This window comes from Sciurus vulgaris (assembly GCF_902686455.1).
Source record: "Sciurus vulgaris genome assembly, chromosome: 8".
NCBI lineage: Eukaryota > Metazoa > Chordata > Mammalia > Rodentia > Sciuridae > Sciurus > Sciurus vulgaris.
Window position 1 is genome coordinate 50,952,664 of NC_136468.1, and position 22,817 is coordinate 50,975,480.

General features: G+C 33.1%; 1 protein-coding gene across 5 annotated transcripts in view; it reads right to left on the bottom strand.

Moving 5' to 3' along the window:
- The window catches only part of ANKIB1 (ankyrin repeat and IBR domain containing 1), a 161,945-nt gene that overhangs the window by 70,427 nt on the left and 68,701 nt on the right, over positions 1-22,817 (bottom strand). For 4 of the 5 annotated variants that reach the window (XM_079152082.1, XM_079152083.1, XM_079152084.1 and 1 more), the window contains exons 4-5: positions 20,681-20,863; positions 13,472-13,589 (exon numbers count right to left, since the gene is read on the bottom strand). In XM_079152082.1, coding sequence (XP_079008208.1) covers positions 13,472-13,589; positions 20,681-20,863 — 301 coding nt within the window. Of the gene's footprint in view, positions 1-13,471; positions 13,590-14,314; positions 14,397-19,049; positions 19,235-20,680; positions 20,864-22,817 lie in introns of those variants that run through there. The other variant, XM_079152085.1, reaches the window with a different exon arrangement.

The window sequence follows — 22,817 nt, forward strand, 5'->3', positions numbered from 1 at the left end:
CAGTCCACATGTATAAGTATATATTCATGTTTCTAGTTCTTTGGGATAAATTCCCTAGAATAGGGTCAATCACTCATATTCCTGTTATCTGCAAACAACCAAGGACTTAACCAGTTTCCTCTGCAGTAATGTTAAAGTTCTTTTAGATATTTATGAAGTGATACTTACTTTAACTTACTTTTCTGACAATTAATGAATTCAAATATCTTTTCATGTGTTTGTTAGCCATTAACCTTTGCTCTTCTGTGAATTACCTACTCATATCCTTTCATCAGTTTTCTACTGGGTTATTTACCAATTTCCTCTCAATTTAAAGTTCTTTGTAAATAATAAATACTAATAATTTTTTCCAAATCAAAATTTTGTTTCTTGACATTGTTCACATCATATTTAACTACAAAAATTTAAAATGTCAATATTCTTCAGCCTATATTTTCTTTAGCTTCTCGGTTGCTTGTCTTAGAAAGTCAGTCCTCAGATTTACATATTAAGTCTACTAGACCAACTTCTAGGATTAACAGATTGATTTTATGTTTTCCCTCCATTCTTGATATAAATTTTCTTTGTTTTTTTAATACTCCAACTTAATTTCATTCTAGCTGTCCAGCCAGTCATATTATCCTAATTTATTAATCAACTGTTTTCCTATTAAGCTAGAATACCTTTACTATAAATTAAATTTCCAAATATTGTAAATTGGGTTTGCTATTCCATTTCAATCGTCTATTTGTCTAGATTTGTTCAGGTGCCATATTGACTTAATTATACTGGCTTACAGTATGTTTTATTTTCTGGTAAGGCTAGTTCTCTTCACTGGAACCAATGGAGTGCCCCTGACATAGGGTCAGAGAGTAAAGAGACAGCTGCAGAAAAGGTGTGGCTGTGACAAAGAAAAATAGCATGTGAAAATCAAACAGAACATTTAACAAATAAAATAAGGAGCTTTTCAAGGAGGTATATGAGAAAAAACAAGTAAAATATTAATATGAACATTAGTAAGTATCAAGATTAGCATAAAAGACTTCTTGGGACAAAACAGTTATAATTAAAAAAAAAAAATCAGTGGCCACGTAAAGAGAATGAGACCAAATTGGTGTTCTTTGTGAGATCTTTTGAAACACAAGCAAAGAGAACATTTAAATAGTAGACAAAATCCCTATGAACTGAAAAATAAAAAAAGCTAAGCCAATACTGTTGTAGTCAAGAAAAATTCAGTATATACACATTTCAACTGCAAATGAAATAGAGTGATAATTTGAGAGAAAATGCAAAGAACTGCAGGAAAATATAGGGTTTTTCAAACTGTAAACTTATAGAAGGGCAGAGCTGGTAACAAAATTGCAAATCTATTTTGCTCAATCCAGGTTCTAGAGCAAAGTATGTATTCAATAAAAATCTGTTGAATAAATAAATGAATATAAAATTATATTCCAATATTATTAAAATCTGAATGAAGCTGATTCTAGGAAACTGCAAATAGCTAAAATTGAAGACTGCATGAAGAGGTATTAAACCTAAACAGACTAATAACTATGGAAGAAACTTAGAAATACAGTAATTATTTCTTTAAAAAATACAAGGTGTAAGCAAAATTTTCCAAAATTTTAAAAAGCTGTTATAAAAACCCACAATGCCAAAACTCAATTTTACGTAAAACAAGTTTTCTTTTTGACAGTATCAACAAGCATAATTGGTCAGTTAAAATGTAGAATTACAAAAATAATTATATACACATATCTCAAACTTCTTTTTTTTTTTTTTTTTGTGGTGCTGGGGATCGAACCCAGGGCCTTGGGCTTGCAAGGCAAGCACTCTACAGACTGAGCTATCTCCCCAGCCCCTAAGGGCCAAGGATTTTTGACTTTCATTCTGCTTTTATTTCCTATTTCTTGCCTAAACTACCCCACAGAACACATATACAATTTCTCAGGATGATTTCTTTACAGTGAGATTTAAAATACATTCAGGTAGTAATATGAATGTAAAGATTCTTATGATCTCCTTTTTCACTTATTTCACTCACACATAGAGCAATTTAAAAAGTAACTTGGCTTTATCAAGGTTTTCCAAAGTATTCAATTTTGATTCCAGAAAAATAATTATTTTGGGAGATAGTGGGGATCAGGGACACACAACCACTAAACCACACCCTTAGCCATATTTTGTATTTTATTTAGAGACAGGGTCTCACTGAGTTGCTTAGGGCCTCGCTTCTGTTAAGGCTGTCTTTGAAGTTGTGATCCTCCTGCCTCAGTGTCCCGAGCCACTGGGATTACAAGTGTGCGCCACCACATCCCACCAGAAAAGTAATTATTTTTAACTAATGTTTTATCAGTATGATTCATTATATTATGCAATCACAGTAAGACAACTAGAATAATCAGGTTTGGTAACCAAAGCTTGGTAAGCACACAATTCAAGTCTATTGCAGGAGAATTTTGAAAAAAAGTCTCCTAGCCAAGAACAATGTTAATCTACTTGACAAAAAGAATCCTTACTTAATAAAGTCAAGTTAAACTGATGGTAATTAAGAGTATTTGCCATATTATAATGCCAAAATCCAAGTTAAATATTAGAAAACAAAATAGAACAAGACATAAACCCCAAGATCAAATGTCTTAACCTTCAAATATGAAAATAGTTGAGTGTTATGAAAGATAATTTGTGATACCAATATATCAAAGGATAAACATAGTATTATCATTTCTTTTAAGATATGGAAAAAGTCAAACTGAAAAATTATTCCTGATTTTTTAAAAGAAATCCTTTAAATAGCAAGAAAAAGATACTTCAAAAATATGAGAAGGAAAATTTGATTCAAACCAATAGCCTATTGGATGTTTTTTGTTTTGTTTTGGTACTGGGGATTGAAACCAGGAACGCTTACCCACTCAGCCACATCCCCAGCCATTTTTTAATATTTTATTTTAGAGATAGGGTCCTGCTAAGAAGTTTCTTAGGGCCTTCCTATGTTGCTGAGGCTGGCTTTGAACTTGTGATCCTCCTACCTCAGCCTCCCAAGCCATTGGGATTACAGGAATGCGTCATTGCATCTGGCTCAGACTATTTCTTAATTTAAAATACCACAGGCATTCTCAGGATTTCAATTATCATCTATTCACTGATACAAGACCCTATTTCCTACCCAAACAATTCTGAGCTCTAGACAATTTCACCATTTGGTTTTCTCAAAGTTCACTGCTTGCCATGAAGTAAAAAAACATATTAGCAAATGAATTTTGACTTAAACCAAGAAAGTGGTAAGCATCAATAATACCAGGGGTTACAAAGGAAAGCTATCCAATATAGTTAAACCAAATAAAAGATAAAGAAAAGGAGGGGGCAGAATTACCATGACTTAAAAATGATATAATTGTCTTCCTTATAATCCTTTAAAAACATGAGGAATACTTTCAATCTAATAAGCACTGTTGCATTTCTGGTAAGAGTAAAGTAGTTCCTTCTTATCAGACCAACCTCCTACAATAACAATGATAAATGCTAGATCAAATACCAATCACAACTGTCTAAAGACAGTAGTAAACAGGCAAAAACAGGTGAAATTGAAGTGGAGTTGACACTTGGCCAAACTGAAAAAGCACTGTATGAGTGTTTTAAATTTTCGCCTGTGGGAAGACTCCATTCAGCACAGGATTGATAACCTGAAATTTCATTAGCTGAAGAAATGAGATTAGATTCAGAGTCACCAGAGCATCTAGAAAAGGAGGGGCAGTATTCTAGAAAAAGTCACAGATATGTTGGGTGTAGACTCCCCAAATCTCTGATTTATGCTTGTGTGAGACAGATTCTAAAAGGTTAAAACAAGTCAACAAAGACTCAGCTGATGCCTACTGCAAAGAAAATGGGAATATTAACAAACAAACATCAACAGAATTGAGAATTTCTACAATATATCTTTGGATTTTCTTTGAGTGTGTATAGTTTTAGAGATGGAACCTAGGACCTTGTGCCTGCAAGGCAAGCACTGTATCACAGAGCCACACTCCTCCACTAATGGTCAATATTATCGTTTTGTTGGTTTGATTTTCTGTAGTGTTGGAGATCAAACCCAGGGCTTGTACATGCTAGTGCTCTACCATTCAGCTACACCTCAGCAAGCCCAAATTACTAGATATATGGAAAAAGAGGAAAATTAAGAAAATGCAATCAATGGAGATCAACCCTGAGGTTATGTGATTCATATGTTAGAATAATGACTGTCAAGAACTTAAATAACTTTTTGCTGAAGGTCATAAAGAATAAAATGTGGGGGCTGGGGAGATAGCTCAGTCGGCAAAGTGCTTGCCTTGCAAGCACAAGGCCCTGGGTTCGATTCCCAGCACCACAAAGAAAAACAAAAAACAAAAAAAGAATAAAATGTGTAAAAATCACCAAGGAAAACTTGATAAAGAAAAAGGACCAAATGGGAATTTTAGAACTGAAAAAAACAGTATCTGGAGAAAAACATCATTGAATCAACTTCAGATTAGAGATAAAAAAAAAAAGATTAAAGAGAAAATCTGGTGAAATAGATGACAGATCAATAGAAATGATCCAATCTAAAGAACAGAAGGAAAGAAAAAGCTTATCTAAACTATGACTGTTTGAAGCAAACATTTTAACAGTTATGAAATTTATGATGCACATAATATGATATTCATAACATAAAAGAGGGAACAATAGACCCATGTTAGTCCAAGATTCTTATATTTTATGTGTACTAGTATCACATTAACACTAAATATCCACTGTAAAAAGATAAGAACATACATATACAGCAGATCAGAGAGCAAGCATTTTTTAAAAGATGCGAAAAAAAACCCCAAGAGATAATTAAAATCAAATTCTAAAATCATTCAATTAATTCAAAAGACATCAGGGGAAAAAGGAACAGAGGAACAAAAAAAAAAAAAAAAAAAGGGAGAGAGAGAGAGAAAAAAAATACATATTGTGAAATGACAGACCTAAATCCAACCATAGTAATAATTTCATTGAATGTAAATGAACTAAATAGTCCAATGAAAAGGTACAGGGAATTAGAAGAGATCAAAACAACAAGACTCAATCTATAAGACATGCAAATAATATAAGAAAACTGAAACTATGTATGAATTTCAGATAAAAAATGAATAAGGACATTTCATAAGAAGAAAAAAAGTCAGACAATAAAAAATGCTTATGAGATTGGGATCACAGATTGAAAATATACTAAGAACTTGATAACATTAATAATATTTATACAGGGGCTGTGGTTGTAGCTTAGTTGTAGAGTGCTTACCTAGCGTGGGTGAGGCCCTGGGTTTGATCTTTAGCATCACATAAAAATCAATAAATAAAAAATAAAGGTAAAATTCTTTTTTTAAAAAAAAGAACATACATACAAATCCACATTCATAAATGGAAATGTTAATATCCTTTTGTTATCAACAGAACTAGATAATAAAAATTAGTAATGACACTGAAAATTTACACAACACAATGATGTTAAGAGAACTCTACACTGAACAATTGCAAAATACATTCTTTTCAAGTAACATTGTATAATCATCAAGATAGGCCATATGTTGTTCCACAATCAACCTAGATGCCCTTCAACAGATGAATGGATAAAGAAACTCTGGTATATATACACAATGAAATACTATTCAGCCATAAAGAAGAAAAATATTATGGCATTTGCAAATAAATGGATGGAATTGGAGAATATCATGCTAAGTGAAATAAGCCAAGCCCAAAAAACCAAAGGCCGAATGTTTTCCCTGATAAATGGAGCATGATATATAATGGGGGTGGGGGTGGGGAATGAGAGAATAATGGGGGAACTTTAGAATATGTAGAAAAAATGAGAAGAAGGGGTGTATGAAAAATGGTGGAATAAGACAGACATCATTGCCCTGTGTACAGGTATGATTACACGAATGGTATGAATCTGCATTGTGTACAACCATAAACGAAATTATGTACCCCATTTGTGTACAATGAATCAAAATGCAGTCTGTAAAAAAATTAAAAGCTAAATAAAAATAATTTTAAAAAAAGATAGACCACATGTTAGGTTGTTGGGAGCTGTGTTATGTTGCCGGTGCCAGGATGGCGCCTGATCACATCGGCAGGGAGGAGGTTAATTGACATAAGCACACTCAGGTGATTTTCTCCTCCACGCACACAATGTATGCGCATGTGTTCTCCAGCACTAATTGCCTGCTCCGAGGGTCTCGCCTAATCTTTGCGTAAGAGGCGTGGCCCTGCTCTCCGCCTCCTGGAGGTGATATAAGTGTAGGCGGAGCCAGACAGAGACACAGCAGCCATTAGCAGAAAAGCAGTAGAAGAAGACACACGCGTGGCAGCAGCCAGAGGGAAAAACATGCCACAGCAGCCATTAGCAGAAAAGCAGTAGAAGAAGACACAAACACGAAAGCAGCTAGGAAACGCACGACGGCAGCTAGTAGGGAAAAGCAGCACAGCAGCGAGTAGGGGCAGTGGCGGAAGGCAGATCGCGGAACGGAGAACTGAGACGCATCACTAGGGCACCTTGGGTGGACGTACCCTTAGTTCACAGGATGCAGGACTTTAAGGTGTAGCAAGTCTCTTCCTCTAAGCTCTAAGCAAAGCCTGTCCTCTCAAAGTCTCTCTTAAGCAAAGTCTCTCTTTCTCCCTGATAAGCAAAGTCTCTCTCTCCTCTCAAAGCAAGTAAACCTCATTTCCTCTATCCTCTATAAACAAGCAAGAAAGCAGTGCACCAAAGAGAAAGATAGAAGTGCCTCAATTTCCACTCCACCACCCATAAGACCCGTGCAAGTTGTTGCTGCAAGCGGTGACAAATATCCACGGATTTTGTACCGCAAAGAGCCAGCGACGTTAGGTCATTAAACAAGTCACAACAAAGAAAAGAATGAAATCTTGGTGGATAAAAGTGGAAACAATTAATAGGATATCCAGAAAAATCTCAAATATTTAGAAATTAGACTATATCCTTCTAAATAACAGATGAGTCAAAAAAAGGGGACATTTAAACACTTTCAAAAGAATGATAATGAAAATACAACACAATTTTTGATCCTACCAGAAAAAACAGTACAAGAGATATAAATGAAACATCACATAAGAAATACAAATATTCAAAACATGTTATTTTCTTAATATGCTGCCATTAAAGGTGGTAGTAGTTATAAACTATTGAAAAATGTTTATGATGTACTGTGAAAACTGTAATAAAAATGAACTGGTATCAAATAATATATATTAAATATTATCAAACTGTGAGGCATATAAAGAAAAAAATAATTTCCTTAGGACAATATAATTCCTTTATAAAAATTTATATTATAAGTCAGACCTTCCCTTATAATTAAGAATTGCAGAGTTTGGAAGAGTATATTCTTTGAATTGTAGTTTCACTTGTAAGAATTTATCCTAATTCAGTAAATCGAAAGGTGTACAGAGATGTTTTAAGGCAGTATTTACAAAGGCGAAAAAGAAAACAATGGTACAGATAAAGAGCAATAGAGTTGAGTATTTTTATGATTGGAAGATTATGGGGCCATATATTTACTGATACGGAAAGCTTTATATCATGTATTAATTCTAAAAAGCATAAGACACTATATGTAAACATATTAGTATGAAAAAACAATGTTCATTTCCCTGTGTCCCATTCAATTTTTATTTACACAGATGATATATTACTTATACAATCATATAAAATTAATCAAAACAGAAAAAAGTCACTTTTACTGTGAAAACAACTGCAAGTAAGTTCATTTTTCATTATTTTATTTTTTCTCTGATTAATTTATTATTTTACTACTTGAAAATTATATTGTCAGAACTATGTCCTCACACCTAAATCAGGAAACAACTCTTTTTGTTAAGTCATTTTCTATCATCTATCTGTCACTATACATATATCTGGAGTACACTCCCCACCCCACATAGTTACTCAGATTTTCTCAATGCTGCCATTCAAAATGTTAGCAATGGTGCACTGTACAAAGATAATCCCTTTGATTCAGGCTGTCCTGGGTTCAAATTCCAGATGTGCTACTTATTTAACTATACGGACTTCAGCAAAATTCAAGAAAATTATAGCCACTTTGTAATTCTTTCACTCTCAATGTTTAGTAAAGCATTTAGAATTGGGATTGCAACACAGAAAGAAATCAATAATGGTACCATTAAGTACTTATTACCCATTAAAAACTTCTCTTCGGAATAAAGTGATCACAAACTATTTCAAGAGTACATGTTGTCTCCCAAATTTAATTAGTAGGTTTATACAATTTTCTTATATATTGCCATTAAAGTTGGTAATAGTTATAAACAAGTATTGAAGAACATTTACCATGTACTGAGAAAACTGTAATAAAAATGAATTGATTTCACAATACCCAGATTGTGGAACCAACCTAGATGCCCCTCAATTGATGAATGGATAAAAGAAACTGTGCTGTGTGTGTGTATATATATACACACACCATGAATGGATAAAAGAAACTGTGCTGTGTGTGTGTATATATATACACACACCATGGAATATTACTCAGCCATAAAGAATAATAAAATTATGGCATTTGCAGAATATGCAAACATGGCAGTTGGAGAGTATGCTAAGTGAGATAAGCCAATCTCAAAAAACCAAAGGACGAATGATCTCACTGATAAGCGGATGATAACACATATAGGGGGTGGGAAGGGGACAAGAATGGAGGAAGGAGGCACTCTATAGAGGGATAAGAAAGGTGGGAGGGGTGGTGGTGGGGAAACTAGAATGAATCAAAAATTATTACCCTAGGTAAATGTATGATTACACAAATGGTATGCCTCTACTTCATGTACAAACAGAGAAACAAGATGCATACCATTTGTTTACAATAAAAATGAATTTAAAAAATGAATTGATATCATGTAAAATATATTAAATAATATCAAATTGAGGCATATAAAGAAAAAACAATTTTCTTAGGACAATATAATTTCTCATAAAATTTTTATTATAAGCCGGGTGCACTGGTGCACACCATAATCAAATTCAAGGTCAGCCGTAGCAGCTTAGTGAGACTCTGTCTCAAAAATAAGACAAACTAAAAAAATAAAAAGGGGTAAGGATATAGATCAGTTGGGTGTAATCCCCAGTACTACACACACACACACACACACACAGACAAATCCATTATGTAACTTTTTTTAAAAGGAGCAATTTTTTAAAAATATTTTTTTAGTTGTAGATGGACACAATACCTTTATTTTATTCATCTATTTTTATGCAGTGCTGAGGATCGAACCTGGTGCTTCACATGTGCTAGGCAAGTGCCCTACCACTGAGCTATAGCTCCAGCCCCATTATATTAACTTTTTAAAAAATATTTTGTTTTTAGTTGTTGATGGATCTTTATTTTATTTATTTATATGTAGAGTTGAGAATTGAACCCAGTGCCTCACACATGCTAGGCAAGCAGTCTACAACTGAGACACAACCCAAACCTCTATGTCATTTTTTAAAAGAGAAAAAAAAAAAAAAACCACTGTAATGTATAAATGCAGATTAAATATGCTAAATTTTAGTCCTACCTACTATGAATATTTTTCAGCTCAATTTCTCCCTTGATTCTATCACATTGGTCATTCGGCAAGTATACTGTGAATGTTTTCTAGGTGTCATGTTCTATATCACACAGTGAAGAGAGAACAGTAGAAAAGACCAGATGCAATCCCTATCTTCATGGTACTTCCAGTTAGTAAGAAGAAAGACATTAATAAAATAATGTCTTATACACGTCCACACCTATACAAATCACCTCTGTCAGCACATAAAGAAGAGCTAGAAAACCTCAGCTCAGGGAGGTAAGAGAGGATGATCTGGGAGAAATGGCATGGATTAGCGATCTAAATGATAAGTGGTAGTTAACCAGATGAAAAGGGAAGGAGAGACATTCTAGACAGAAGAAAACAACATATTCAAAAGCCTTGTGGCAGAAGGTAGTTGCCTTGTGAAATTAAAAAGGTCACTGTAGCTGAAGCAAGGAGACCAGAGGGAAACATTGTGTGAGATGAAGCTCAACAAACTGACAAGGGCTCAGTCATGCAGACTTTTTACAAATACCTCTACCTTCAGTTTAGTAGTGACAGAAAGTCATTGAGAAGATGGGAATAGGGACAGAAAGAATAAGTTGCTATAATTTAGATATGAAAATTGACCAAAGTATAGAAAAAAATTGGACAGGGCATAAGTTCACTCAGAAGTGGCTATTGTATAAGTGAGAGAGAACAGAGTGAAGTGGTGGTACTAGAAATAAAGGAAAAAGCTTAGGACTGGGGAGTGAAACTGACAATTTGGTAATGACAGGATGCAGAGTCTAAGGGAGGGGAAATGTCAAATTTGGTGTCCCAGGTTTCTATCTTGAATACCCAGTTGGTTGGCTGGTGCTTCTATAGACATAGGGAATATCAGAGAACCAGGTGCAGTTGGAAGAGCTTGATTTTAGTTTTAGATATGATATGATTAGTTTAAGGTGTTTTTGAGATATGATGGAGGGGTTTTCAAAAAGACAGTTTTAACAAAGTTCCATTTCAACATCTTGTCAGTATCTTCAATGCAGTCATCTCTTCCTGACTTGTTTCTAGAGTAAAATCTGAAATGTTTTAATATGCTTTCCAATTTAAACTCATTATGAGTCATTTATGTAAAGGAATGAGTGAATTATTTTAGGTAATTTTTAAAAAAATAAAATCCCTATTTAAAAAAAGACAGTTATACATAAGGTATGGAGCACAAAAGAAAGATATAATCCAGGGGGAGAAATTTATGCTTATGAAGGTCTTGGGAAAAGACAACATTTCCTAGGAAAAGAGATACTGAGATGTGGACCACCAATGTTTAATTGTCCATAGTTTTGATGCACTCTCAAACAAGTTAAAAATGATACTTCAATAAGTTTATTCTGAGCACAAGTAAATTAGAATTGGTCTCGTATTTCATAAATTTTATTTATCTTCTCATGAGGTAATACTCAATTATATGTTACTTTTATTACTGAGAGAAACTCAAGAGGATGAACTTTGTATGGCTAATATAATTCTTAAAATTCAGTTAGTTAGAACCTCACCCTGAAGCAACACAAATTAAGGTATTTTGTATTCCTGTAGAAATTTTTGTATTTTGATTATTAAGGATTATTATTAGCTAAAAAGAAAACATTGTCTTTAAATTATGATTTTAAAAGCTATTCTGAATTTTTAAATTTTACTTGGAGGCCCCAAATTTACTTTGAAGTTTATAAAGATGACAATGAAGAAATATAACTTTATAACATAAAGGTATTTTTTTAAAAAAAATTTGTAAATAACATTTCAGGTTTCTTATTTATTCATCCCTCAACTATTTTCTGAAAGATCAATATATGTTAGGTATTGTGGAAAGAAACAAAACATTAAAACCTGCCCTTAAGGAGCTCCCAGGTTGATAGAGGAAAATCTAATAAATAAACTGTAATATTACAATCTAAGTGTGAATCATATATGCACAGAATACAAAGGGAATGAAAAGGAAGGATCCCAATGGAGACTTGGGAAGACGTACTCAGAACAGGTTCCCTAGATTTTTAAGAACAAGTTGGAGCAGGTCAGGTCAAGAACTGGAGGGACTTGCAGTCTAGGTACAGAAGCCTGTATCACAAAGTCTACTAAAAAAATTGGATGGTTTTAAATTTGTGAAGAGTCAATGAAGAGTTTTCAGCAGGGAAGTGATATAATCCAATTGACATTTTTAAAGGACACCCTACTGGTAGTACTCTGGTAGTTGGACTCTGGTGTTAATAATTTAGATGAAAAATAACAAGAGCCTGAATTTAAGTGAGAATGGGAAGAGCGAGGGAAGGTGGGCAGAGGCTGAGAGATATTTGGGAAGAGGAATGATATGACTAAAAATAGACATAAAAGAGATGGAAGAGTAAAGTATGACTCTCAAATCTCTGGCTAGGTAATTACATGAATGTTGGTGCCCACTCATCAAGGCAGTGGGAAAAACCATAAGTTCAGCTGTGGACGATCTTAGATTGTATAGAAAGTGATAAGCAGGCATTTAGAAATACAGTCTAGAATTGTAGATAAAGTCTTTACTGTTTAGGTGGTTTTTGAAATGACTGCTTTTATTAAATAAATGTATTTAGCAATGTTTCTGAGTAATCTACTTAGTAGGCTTGTTTATAATGGATTTTTATACCTAACCCCACACTTAATGAGTCCATAGCCAGGAATCTATGTTTAATTTCCCAGGGCATTATTTGTATACTAAAATTTAAGAGGCACTGATAGATAAAGTAGGAAAACAATGCCAACTGTAAAACCATGGAAACATCAATATTGAAGGCAACAATTCTGGAAGCTTATAACAAAATATTAAGTGGTGATCAATGGATGATGAATTAAGGAGTTTTAAATTTTCTTCCGATCAAAAGATTACATAAACATTTTGGAAGGTGGAATTCTATATTAGTACATATAATAAAGATTTCTAGTTAAACAGAAAGCTAGAACCTCAAATAACTGGGATGGTCTTGTACCTTAATTTTTATTTTTATTTTAAAAATTTCAACATTTACCTTTTTTTTTAAAAAAAAATTTTAGTTGTAGATGGACGTAATATCTTTACTTATTCACTTATATGTGGTGCTGAAGATTGAACCCAGTGCCTCACACATGCCAAGCAAGTGCTCTACCACTGAGCCACAACCCCAGCCCAACATTTACCTTTAAAGAGAGGTAAATGTTAAATATTTTTAAATTATATAAAAAACTTCTTTAAAACCAGACAAACTGTCAAAGATAGAGTGTGAAAATGAGAGGGTCCAACCCAGCATGTGACAACTCTCAGAATGGCTATCTTCAGATCATAGAGATCCTAACAAGCTGAATACGTAGGAAAAATTTCCTAAGTAAAGGTGTGTTATGTTTTAAAAAAGAAACAAAAACAAAAAAGAACCCTTAAAAGTAATAGTATATGCTTGAGTTTTTAAGATCATTTTATACACTTCATGGTGAGAAACAGCTTTTACTTAAACACAACCATCAAGACTAACAACACAATTCTAAGGTATTTAATTGAAGTACTACAATTTTATAAGTGAATGACTTCACCAAAAAAATTATGTTAAAATGAAGATTAGCACAATGGATTTCAATACCCAATCCACTCAAATCACACATATTTCTAAAATGACACTGTAAGTTGATTTAACAGCTCAATTTTAAAAAGAAATGTCTCATTTTCCCTCTGATTTAATATAGCCATTTTATGCTTCAAAATATAAATATCATAAGGATGATGACTACTGCAATAACCATTATGCAAAAACAAGTTAGGCTTGTTTAAGAAACTTTTGTTTTACATAAAAATATAAAAATAGTCATCTTTTAACTCTGAAAAGTTTCAAAAGACACCAGTGAGATTAGAAGCATATGACATTTCTTTCATTACCATGAGCTCGAAGTAAAGCTTCAGCAGTAAACAGAGGAGCCTGAAGCATGTCTGCAGTTTCCACAATAAGCATATCTTTCAATCTACGAAGATCCTGAGGCCTTAATCCTTCATATGGCTTTGAAAAAAAGAGAAAGTTAGATTAGTTATTATGTTTAGGAATTATCAAAATACCTATGAACAAATACATAAGATTATCATTTATTAAATCTTTCAGCTTCAATTTGATTACAGAAGTTCAAATAAGTATTTTTTAGGTTCTACTATCACAGACTTCAAACTACCCTTTCACAAGTCTCTGTTAAACTGGAAAGCAGATGCTGGGGCTCATGTAGCTCAACATAGTTAAAAAAAAAAAAAAAAAAGTAATAAAACTAATGGCAAGACCTTACAGTTTTGCAAATACCTTAGTTTTGTAAATATGGATTATATAAAAAAAAGCTTTAGAAATAAAAACTTATAATCACAACTAAGCAATAATCATTACTAAAGGTCTCATGTATTTTTATTCAGTCTGTTCTTTTTGCAAACCAATTGTGTATAAATACAAGTGTGTTCACTTAAGGCAGTTTCAGTCACTGAATTACTGAATCATGACTGTGTTGTAGTAAACAAGAACTAAAAGTCACAGCTTAAAAAGCAGTAGAAATTCCCAAATAGTTATTAGAAAAACAACCATTGAGGATGTTCTCTGGTAATATCTATCACAGTTCTTAAAGAGCTCTGGGCAGTTACCAAACCTCACCCAGTGTAGTTGACTTACAAATATTTTAGAATTAAATGTTATTTTTATTTCTTGCTTTGTTTTTTTAGTATCATGGTAATCATTTCATCAATTCTTACTTAACTCCATGTGACTAGGACTATTCACCAAGGCTAATTTTTCTGAGTTGACAGGATTAACTTCCTGATCCTTAGACATCTTCTGGCAGGGACAAATAAAAAGCAAAGAGTATATTAATGACAGAAAAGACTGACAGACTTAACCCCATAAAAATCTGCCAAGATTTAAGCAAATTTTTAAAAAAGGTTTTTTAACATACAGATACTGTCACCAAAAGTAAATTTAAAAAAATAAAAGCTATAAGACATAAACATCCTTAAAGATACAAATTCTTTCTCCAGCAAATTGGCCAAAGTTACAAAAAAATACAACAATATTGGTAAAGTTGCAGTGAGCTGGTCATCAGCTACACTCTAGGTGAAAATAAAAATAATTTTATTATTTAACAATGTAGCATAATCTATCATGAACCCTTACAATACTCATCTTTTAACCTATTAATTTGACTTTTATGAATGTATTTTAAGATACAATCACAAATGTGGACAGATTTGGTTATTTGTAGTGTTATTTGAAAAGTAAAAAAAGCAAATAACTCAGTTGCACACTAAGGGAGTTATGGTACAACCACATTAGAACATGCATGCAAAATGATTTTCATGATGAGTTCGTAAAAATCCAGCAGTTAGGAATAAAAAAAATCCACTACCAGATATAAAATACATCATACCATCACAGTATGCAAAGAGAAATATAGCAAGCAATCCTATAAAATGCTATAAGGATTACCTGAAATTGGTAGGATAATAAATAATTTTTCATTCCATCTCTTTTTATAAAAAGCAGGTTCAATGGAAAAAAATATAATTGAAAAATAAAAGAAAAATCACTTGGATGTAAAACAGCTAGCAGGAGTAGCAGTGTCTGTAGTGTTTTACTATTAAAAATTATGAGGTAGACTTAACATTAAATACATTTTACATCTCATGGTATTATAGCCTACTTCATATGTATCTACTCAACTACAATGCCATGAATGCCTACATATACAGGTACTCCACGAACTTAACTAGAAAGAAGTGGAAAATTAACTCAAACTATTCTATATAGGAATACCATTAAATAAAAATGAAAGAAACACTTCAATTTAATCCTAATTATCCTTAGAAAAAGTCCCAGTTGTGTAATGCTTGCTTTAAGCTAGTTGTGAGACACACTTTCTCCTAAAGAAAAACTAGTACAAAATTTTTTCTTCTTTTTTTTGGGGGGGGAGGGGAACTGGGGCTTGAATTCAGAGGCACTCGACCACTGAGCCACATCCCCAGCCCTATTTTGTATTTTATTTAGAGACAGAGTCTCACTGAGTTGCTTAGCATCTTTCTGTTGCTGAGGCTACCTTTGAACTGCCTCAGTCTCCTTAGCCCCCGGGATTACAGGCATGTGCCACCATGCCCGGCTAGTAGTAAAATATTTTAATAGTTAAATTTGTGTAGTACCCATTTTATTATATAAATATACGCTATGTATCACATTGTAGAAAATGTGTTTCAAGTCCAGGCTAGGGATTCAGGTAACTTTCTTTGCCTCAACAATTAAGAGTATTTCTTGATATTTCCAATGGCAGCGAGTGTATATTTCCTGAACTTATTTCCTAAATGTTCTTTTTCAGATTAGCCATCATTCTACCTCGGTAATGTGGAACCAACCAAGTAGAGAGAAAATGGTTAATTTAATTATGACTTCATAGATTATCATCAAGAAACCAACAGTACAGATAACTAATGGGGAAAAAAATCAATCTTTCCTTGCAATTCTGACATAATGTATTGAAAGATTTTTTACTTTAGACATATGAAGAAGGAAAGGATACTATAAAGCAATCTGCATGGATTAAGTTTTCTAAATATTTGCAGTTTTAAACTAAAAAAGACAAATGGAAGGAAAAATAATTGTTGAAGGACAAAGATATATTGCCTGCATGAACATGTAACACATTCATTCTGAATTTCTGTAGGAGAATTGTAATTTAGGTCATGGAAGCATTTCAGTATATTGTTCAGTCCCAAATGGGCATCAACTAGCTCTATCTTCTGTAGGAAAGATTAAAATTAAGGTGCCTTTCTTTTTCCTGTTACCAAGATAAACTGCTTCTATTTTCAGATTCAACACAAACCAGCAATAACCTTCAAAGGAGTCAGTACTAATATAAAGAAAGAAAAAGAAAACTAAATTTAAAAGACAGTGAATAAAAGTACCCCTTCTGTATCAAGTGCATACTACTGCTACCAAGAGACCATTCAAGAAATGAGAAAACATAACACACAAATGGCACTATTTTGATACCACGTAAAAAAATGGTAGTTTCTTCTAAAACAGTTTCAAAAAGACAATGACATAAAGGAATTATGAAGGAAGTATTTGTTTTTGTTATTTCTTTTTCCACAATGAAAACAACACACCACTATAAATGTGAAACACTCATTTTTTTTTTTGTTGTTGCTGTTGTTTTATTAAAGGATGGCACTTATTTATACTATTATTATATTGGTAACTTAAAATTTTAAGATGCAAAAGACACTCAGGAGAGAGTATATTTCCAATTCCCCTTAATACCAATATTCATTAGCTGATCTATGAGCTTACTATGGGAGGCAGAAAAGCAGTCATAGAAATAGCAATATCCTCTCTCCTTATTCAACTGTTCTTGCCTGGGCATTAAGACCTAGACTATCCTAACTTATACTTACACTTAAAAGAAGGCAGTGCTACTACAGAGCAGAGTAGGTTAAACCTGATAATCAGGGTAGGTAGCTAAGGCAATGTCCAACATATGGGTTCCTTGCCAGACAAAGAACCTTGAGCCTTCCTGATTTACAGAATGGGAAAGGGAGGAGTCTTAAAGTTTTTTGTTTTTTTTTTTAAACATGGGCTTTTATACAGCATATAGAACACTTTTCATTTGCTCAGAAGCAAACATACAATGTTTCCAGACATAACTCTAGTTTTTATTTATTTTCTTTAATTTTTAAAAATTTTACTTATTTATTTTGCTTATCTGTGTTCCTATTATCTCTAAGCACTTAAAACAGTGTCTGGCAGAGCAGTAACTCAGAGTTTTGCTGAATGATGGGATAAGAAGTGGATTCCACCCATTTATAAACTAATTATTTGGAGAACTAAATTAGGATGTGTCAAGAAGCTAAAGGATAGCTTATATACTATTTAGATCATTAACTGAATTAAAAACAGCTCAAGCTGAAAATGTAAAAATATCTAAGTTACTTAAATGTTCATCAACAAATAAATGGCTAAAATATGCAGATTAGATAGTTTAGTGGTAAAGCATTGGCCTGATATGCCTAAATATTCATGATATTGTAAAGTGGAAAAAAAAACTGCATTTAGGACTCAATACATGATGATCTTTTACATTAAAAACTCAATATGTATGTATGTTTTTGCTTAAGTCTGACAGTATAAGAAACTCTTACCATGGAACTAGCCATAAATATTCATTATAAATTTCAGAAAATGCACGAAACTAGAAAATTAATAATAGTAAAGGAGGAGCTGGGTTGTAGCTCAGTGGTAGAGTGCTTGCCTAGCACTTGTGAGGAACTGGGTTCCATCCTCAGCACCACATAAAAATAAATAAATAAAATAAAGGTACCACGTCCATCTACATCCAAAAATATTTTTTAAAAATAATAATAGCAAAGGAAATTTCCCATAACCACAGTTATTATTTTAGTATACTTCAGTCTTCTTTCTTTACACAGGTTTCATAGTTCTTTTTCCTATATAATTAGAATTGAACTATTATATATTTAAATTTAGCCTAATAGTTTATTACAGTTACATTAAGTTCATTTAGGTCATAAATCTTTTAATGAGTTCTATTGACTTACTTTATTTTTAATTTTTTCTTTCCCCCAAGTATTTCTAAATACTATTAGTTTCTAAAAATCATATTCTACTAATTTAAAATTTAACTAGAGGCTGGGCACAATGGCACATGCCTGTAAGCCCAGCGGCTCAGGAGACTGAGGCAGGAGGATCAAGAGTTCAAAGCCAGCCTCAGCAATGCCAAGGTGCTAAGCAATTTAGTGAGACCCTGTATCTAAATACAAAATATGAAACAGGGCTGGGATGTGGCTCAGTGGTTGAGTGTCCCTGAGTTCAATCCCCAGTACACCCCCCCAAAAAAATTTAACCAGAAATTAAATTAAAATGGTATTTTGGAGAAAAGATTAAATACATAGTCATAAATGACTTTTGATTTAATCACATCAACATTATTTCTGGAATACTATTACTAAAATGTTATCTTCTGACTAAATAATTATATTATTGTATTAATAATTTATGTTTGACTCAAAATCATGGATTGTCAAAAGGGAAGTAGTACAGCAAATGGAAGAATCAAGTTCAGTTCACTGTGATCCTGGCAAGTTATTCAACTATTTTATGGTTTATCTTTCTCATTAAAGAAGGAGGAGGACACAAGTATCATTCAGTCCTGTGTGGATTCAATAACCATGTGAAAGGGCCAGTAAAATCTTTAGAACATAGGCCCTTTCAATATGTACTTAAACAGAATAAGCATGTCTATATAATAACCCAACTAAAGAAACAAAAAGGTAAAGAAAGAAATATTTCAATTCTAAGAAACTCAGCTCTTTTGGCCATTATGGAGAGTGTAAAAATTCAAAAAATTGTTGGCAATTTCACAGGAAAAATAAAACAAACAATATGACTGGATGATATACATACAAACCAATAATGATACAATACCTTTGGAATCAAGTTAGTACTGAACAATGAAGAATCAGAATCATTTTGGGAGGAAAAATGTATTGTGTTATAATTTCTTTAAGCAATATCAATGGATGCATACTCTGTGCAAGCAGAGTGTTAGGCACTGAAAATACTCTGTTGAATAAGGCAGATGAGGCTCTAGATTTATTGTAGTTGACAATCTAATAAGAGAGAAAGGCAATAATCAAATACACAAAATAATTATAGCATCTGATAGGTCTTATGAGAAATAAATGGGGGTACAAAGTTTCAGGTAGACAGGAAGGATAAGTTTTGAGATCAATTGCACAATCAGTGAATGACTAGAGTCAAGATAAAATAAAAATGTAATGTGTACCTCAAAATAACTAAGAGCAATTTCAAATTTATCATCATAGAAATTATAGAGGGGGCTGGAGTGTGGCTCAGTGATGGAACACTTGCCTAGCATGTGTGAGGCACTGGGTTCAATCCTCAGCACCACATAAATATACATACATAAATAAAATAAAGGTATGTGTCCATCTACAAGTTAAAATTAAAAAAAAAAAAAAATTACAGAGGGCTGGGAAGACATTTAGAAAGAATGGCCTAAGATTTTCTCTTTGAACCTAAAAGAAAACTGGGAGAAGAGTTTAGACATAAAGCAAATGCAGAAGTCTTGGTCTAGTCTAGGAATTACAATTACAGCAGAGTGCTGGGGACATAAGTTTTCAGATGAAGGTGGAAAGGGAGGTAGTAGTCAGATCATAAAAGGGTTTTCATCTGAGCACACAGTGCAGATTTTAACTACAATGATAAGTCACTCCTATTGTTTGAATATGTTTAAGTGTGCCCACTCCCACCCCTGCCCTACCAAAGGTTCATGTCCTTCAGTCAAAGGTTTGGTCCTAAGTGTGGCAATGATGGTGTGGAACATTTAAGAGGTATGGCCTATTAATGGCAGGTTATTAGGTCAATTAAGGGCATATCCTAGGAAAGCAGTGTGGGACTACAGTCTCCCTGTGGCTTCTTGTTTCAAGACCCCTCCACATGAATACTCTTCATTATTTGCCATGGGGTCCTTATCAGAATCTGCTGTTTACACTTTCAGCTTCTAAAACCAGAGTTATGTAAACTTCTTTTCTTTATAAAGTTAGCTTACCTCAGATATTTCATTATAGTTACACAAAATGGACTAATCTAGTCACTAACTCATTTAAATGATATGATGTAATTTAAGTTTAAAAATGCCACTCTGGTTCTTGTGTACAAAATGGATTCTAAACAGACCAGAATGGAGGTAAGGAAATCAATAAGGAAAATATGACAATAGCTGAGAAGTGAGTATGATGAGGGCCTGGGGGTGCCGGGGGGCATAAAAATAGAGATGAAGATCAAACAGATTTAGGTAAAATTAAGAGGATACTCTGATTGCTTGGATGTGATGATTAAGGAGATGTGAGGAATCAAGAATGCCTGCCACATTTATTATGCTTGAAGAACTCAGTCAGCTATGGAGATGACAGGAAATTTAGCTTATTGCAAAGATGACCATACAAACCAAACTTTAAAGAAGAAAAACTTTTAACTTTAATATAAAATGTGAAATTATTGTTACACATTTTTTATTAAAAAATACATCTTACCTCTCGTTTGTCTAATGCAGCATATTCAGCTTCTATTTCTTCAGCCTCAGGATCCCGTGAGAATACCATTTGAGATTCCAGATTGAGGGCCAAATCTTTGTGGTGTTGCTTTTCAGCACAATCACAAGGAGTATCTTTATTTTCATTCTCAGCAAACAAGTCTCCTCCATGTTTTACTAAAAGCTAAAAAAGATTTTTTCAAAAAGGTACAAACAGATTTAAATGAAAAGTCATTGCATGCTACTTATTTAAAAAAATAAACATACAACAGGATTAGCAGAACAAAAATGCAACAGTATGTGTAGTGTGTATTTGAACTGATAATAAAATGTATTTAGATACCAGTGGCTTCTAATTTTTAAGGCTAGAAATTATTGTTTTTCAATAAGATAAATTCTTTTGATTACAAACAATAAAAATAATAAACATGTTCACTTTTATCATTCATTATCCTGTGAAAACACTGAAATGAAATTAGGATGACCAAATCACTGAGGCAAAGCTGTTTCCAATATTCTTCAAAATGAGTGATGGGATGAGCCACTGATGATCAAGTTGGGAAGATCCTCTATCATACAATCTCTCTTTGGTCCAAAGAAGTCCCATCTTTAAAAAGACATGAAATAGGGCTGGAGTTGTAGCTCAGTGGTAGAGTGCTTGCCCAGCACATGTGAGGCACGGGGTTCAATCCTCAATACCACATAAAAATAAATAAATAAAATAAAGGTATTGTGTCCATCTACAACTAAAAAAGATACTAAAAAAAAAAAAAAAAAAAGACACGAAATAATGTTGTGACTCGTTTACCACTGAGGTTTCTGCTGGTTTTGCAGAAGTTAAATATGTTGTTTCTAAAGGCTGTAGGTCCAAGATGCTCCACTGTTTGTAGAGATGGTAGGAAGGACATAAAAATCTACAACTCTGAAGGGCATTCTGAAGATCATGAAGATTCTTTCACAGGATTCAGTCATACACATAATAGTATAGTAATAGTCACTATGTATTGCTTTCCAAGTGCCAAGCACTATGCTAAGTAAAGAGCATAGTGCTTAGCATTAAATAGACATTCTCACTTAATATTATAAACCCCTGTGACAGAGTCTTCTTAGAAAAGGAACTTGACCAAAGTTACCTGGCTAGTCAGACACAAGTGTGACCAAGACTAAATGTGCCTGGCTATTCCACTGACTCACATTGTAGGATGATTACATAAACTGAAGAAGGCAAATGAAAACTGAGTCAATCCTCAAGTTCTGTCCAGTCTCTTATGTATCTAAATGTGAATACTTTTGCAGAGCTTTTCATTTTAAATGAAGGTTAATCATAAATGGCTCTTTTCATTTTCTTTCTTTTTCTTTTTACTTATTTACTTACTTATTTATTTTTAAATAAATAAATTATTTTATTTAAAAATAAATAAATAAACTTTTTTTTTTTTTTGCCAGATGGATAGAGATTTTTTAACTAGGGAGTTCAAAAGTGAATTATTGTATAACAAATGACTCTGAAGTATACATGAAAATCACAGACTTGTGAATATCAAAATAATTGTTGCCACTCTCAAAAGGTAATTTATAAACTAGCTAATGGATAAAAAATGCAGAGTACAGAATATCACAAACTTTGTGGCTTTTACTGTCTCTAAATTTTAATAGCATACCTAAACTACAGAGAGTACTTTTTTTTCCCCTACTGCTGGGAATTGAACTCAGGACCTTGCACATGTTATGCAAGTGTTCTACCATTGAACTACATCCTCAGTTCCCCCCCATACTTTTTTTTTTTTCCTTTTTGGTTTTTGAGACAGAGTCCAAATTGCCCAGGCTGGCTTTGAACCTGTTAACCTCTTGCCTCAGCTTCCTGAGAAATCAGGATTTCATTCACGCATTACTGTGCCCAGCAAAATATCTGAGTTTTGATTATTCAATTGCTAGGTCAAAACAACCTAATAGTAATAGTTTTTATTATGTTTTGTTATGTTGATATTTTCCCCTCGTAAACTTAAAGATCCTACAGTCCCCCTGTGAATAGAGTAGCCTGGTTAGATTTGAATTTTGGAAAAATAACAATATTTCTTTTTCTTTTTTAGCATTAATTATTTTTATCTTTTACATAGGACATACACTGAAAATTGTTC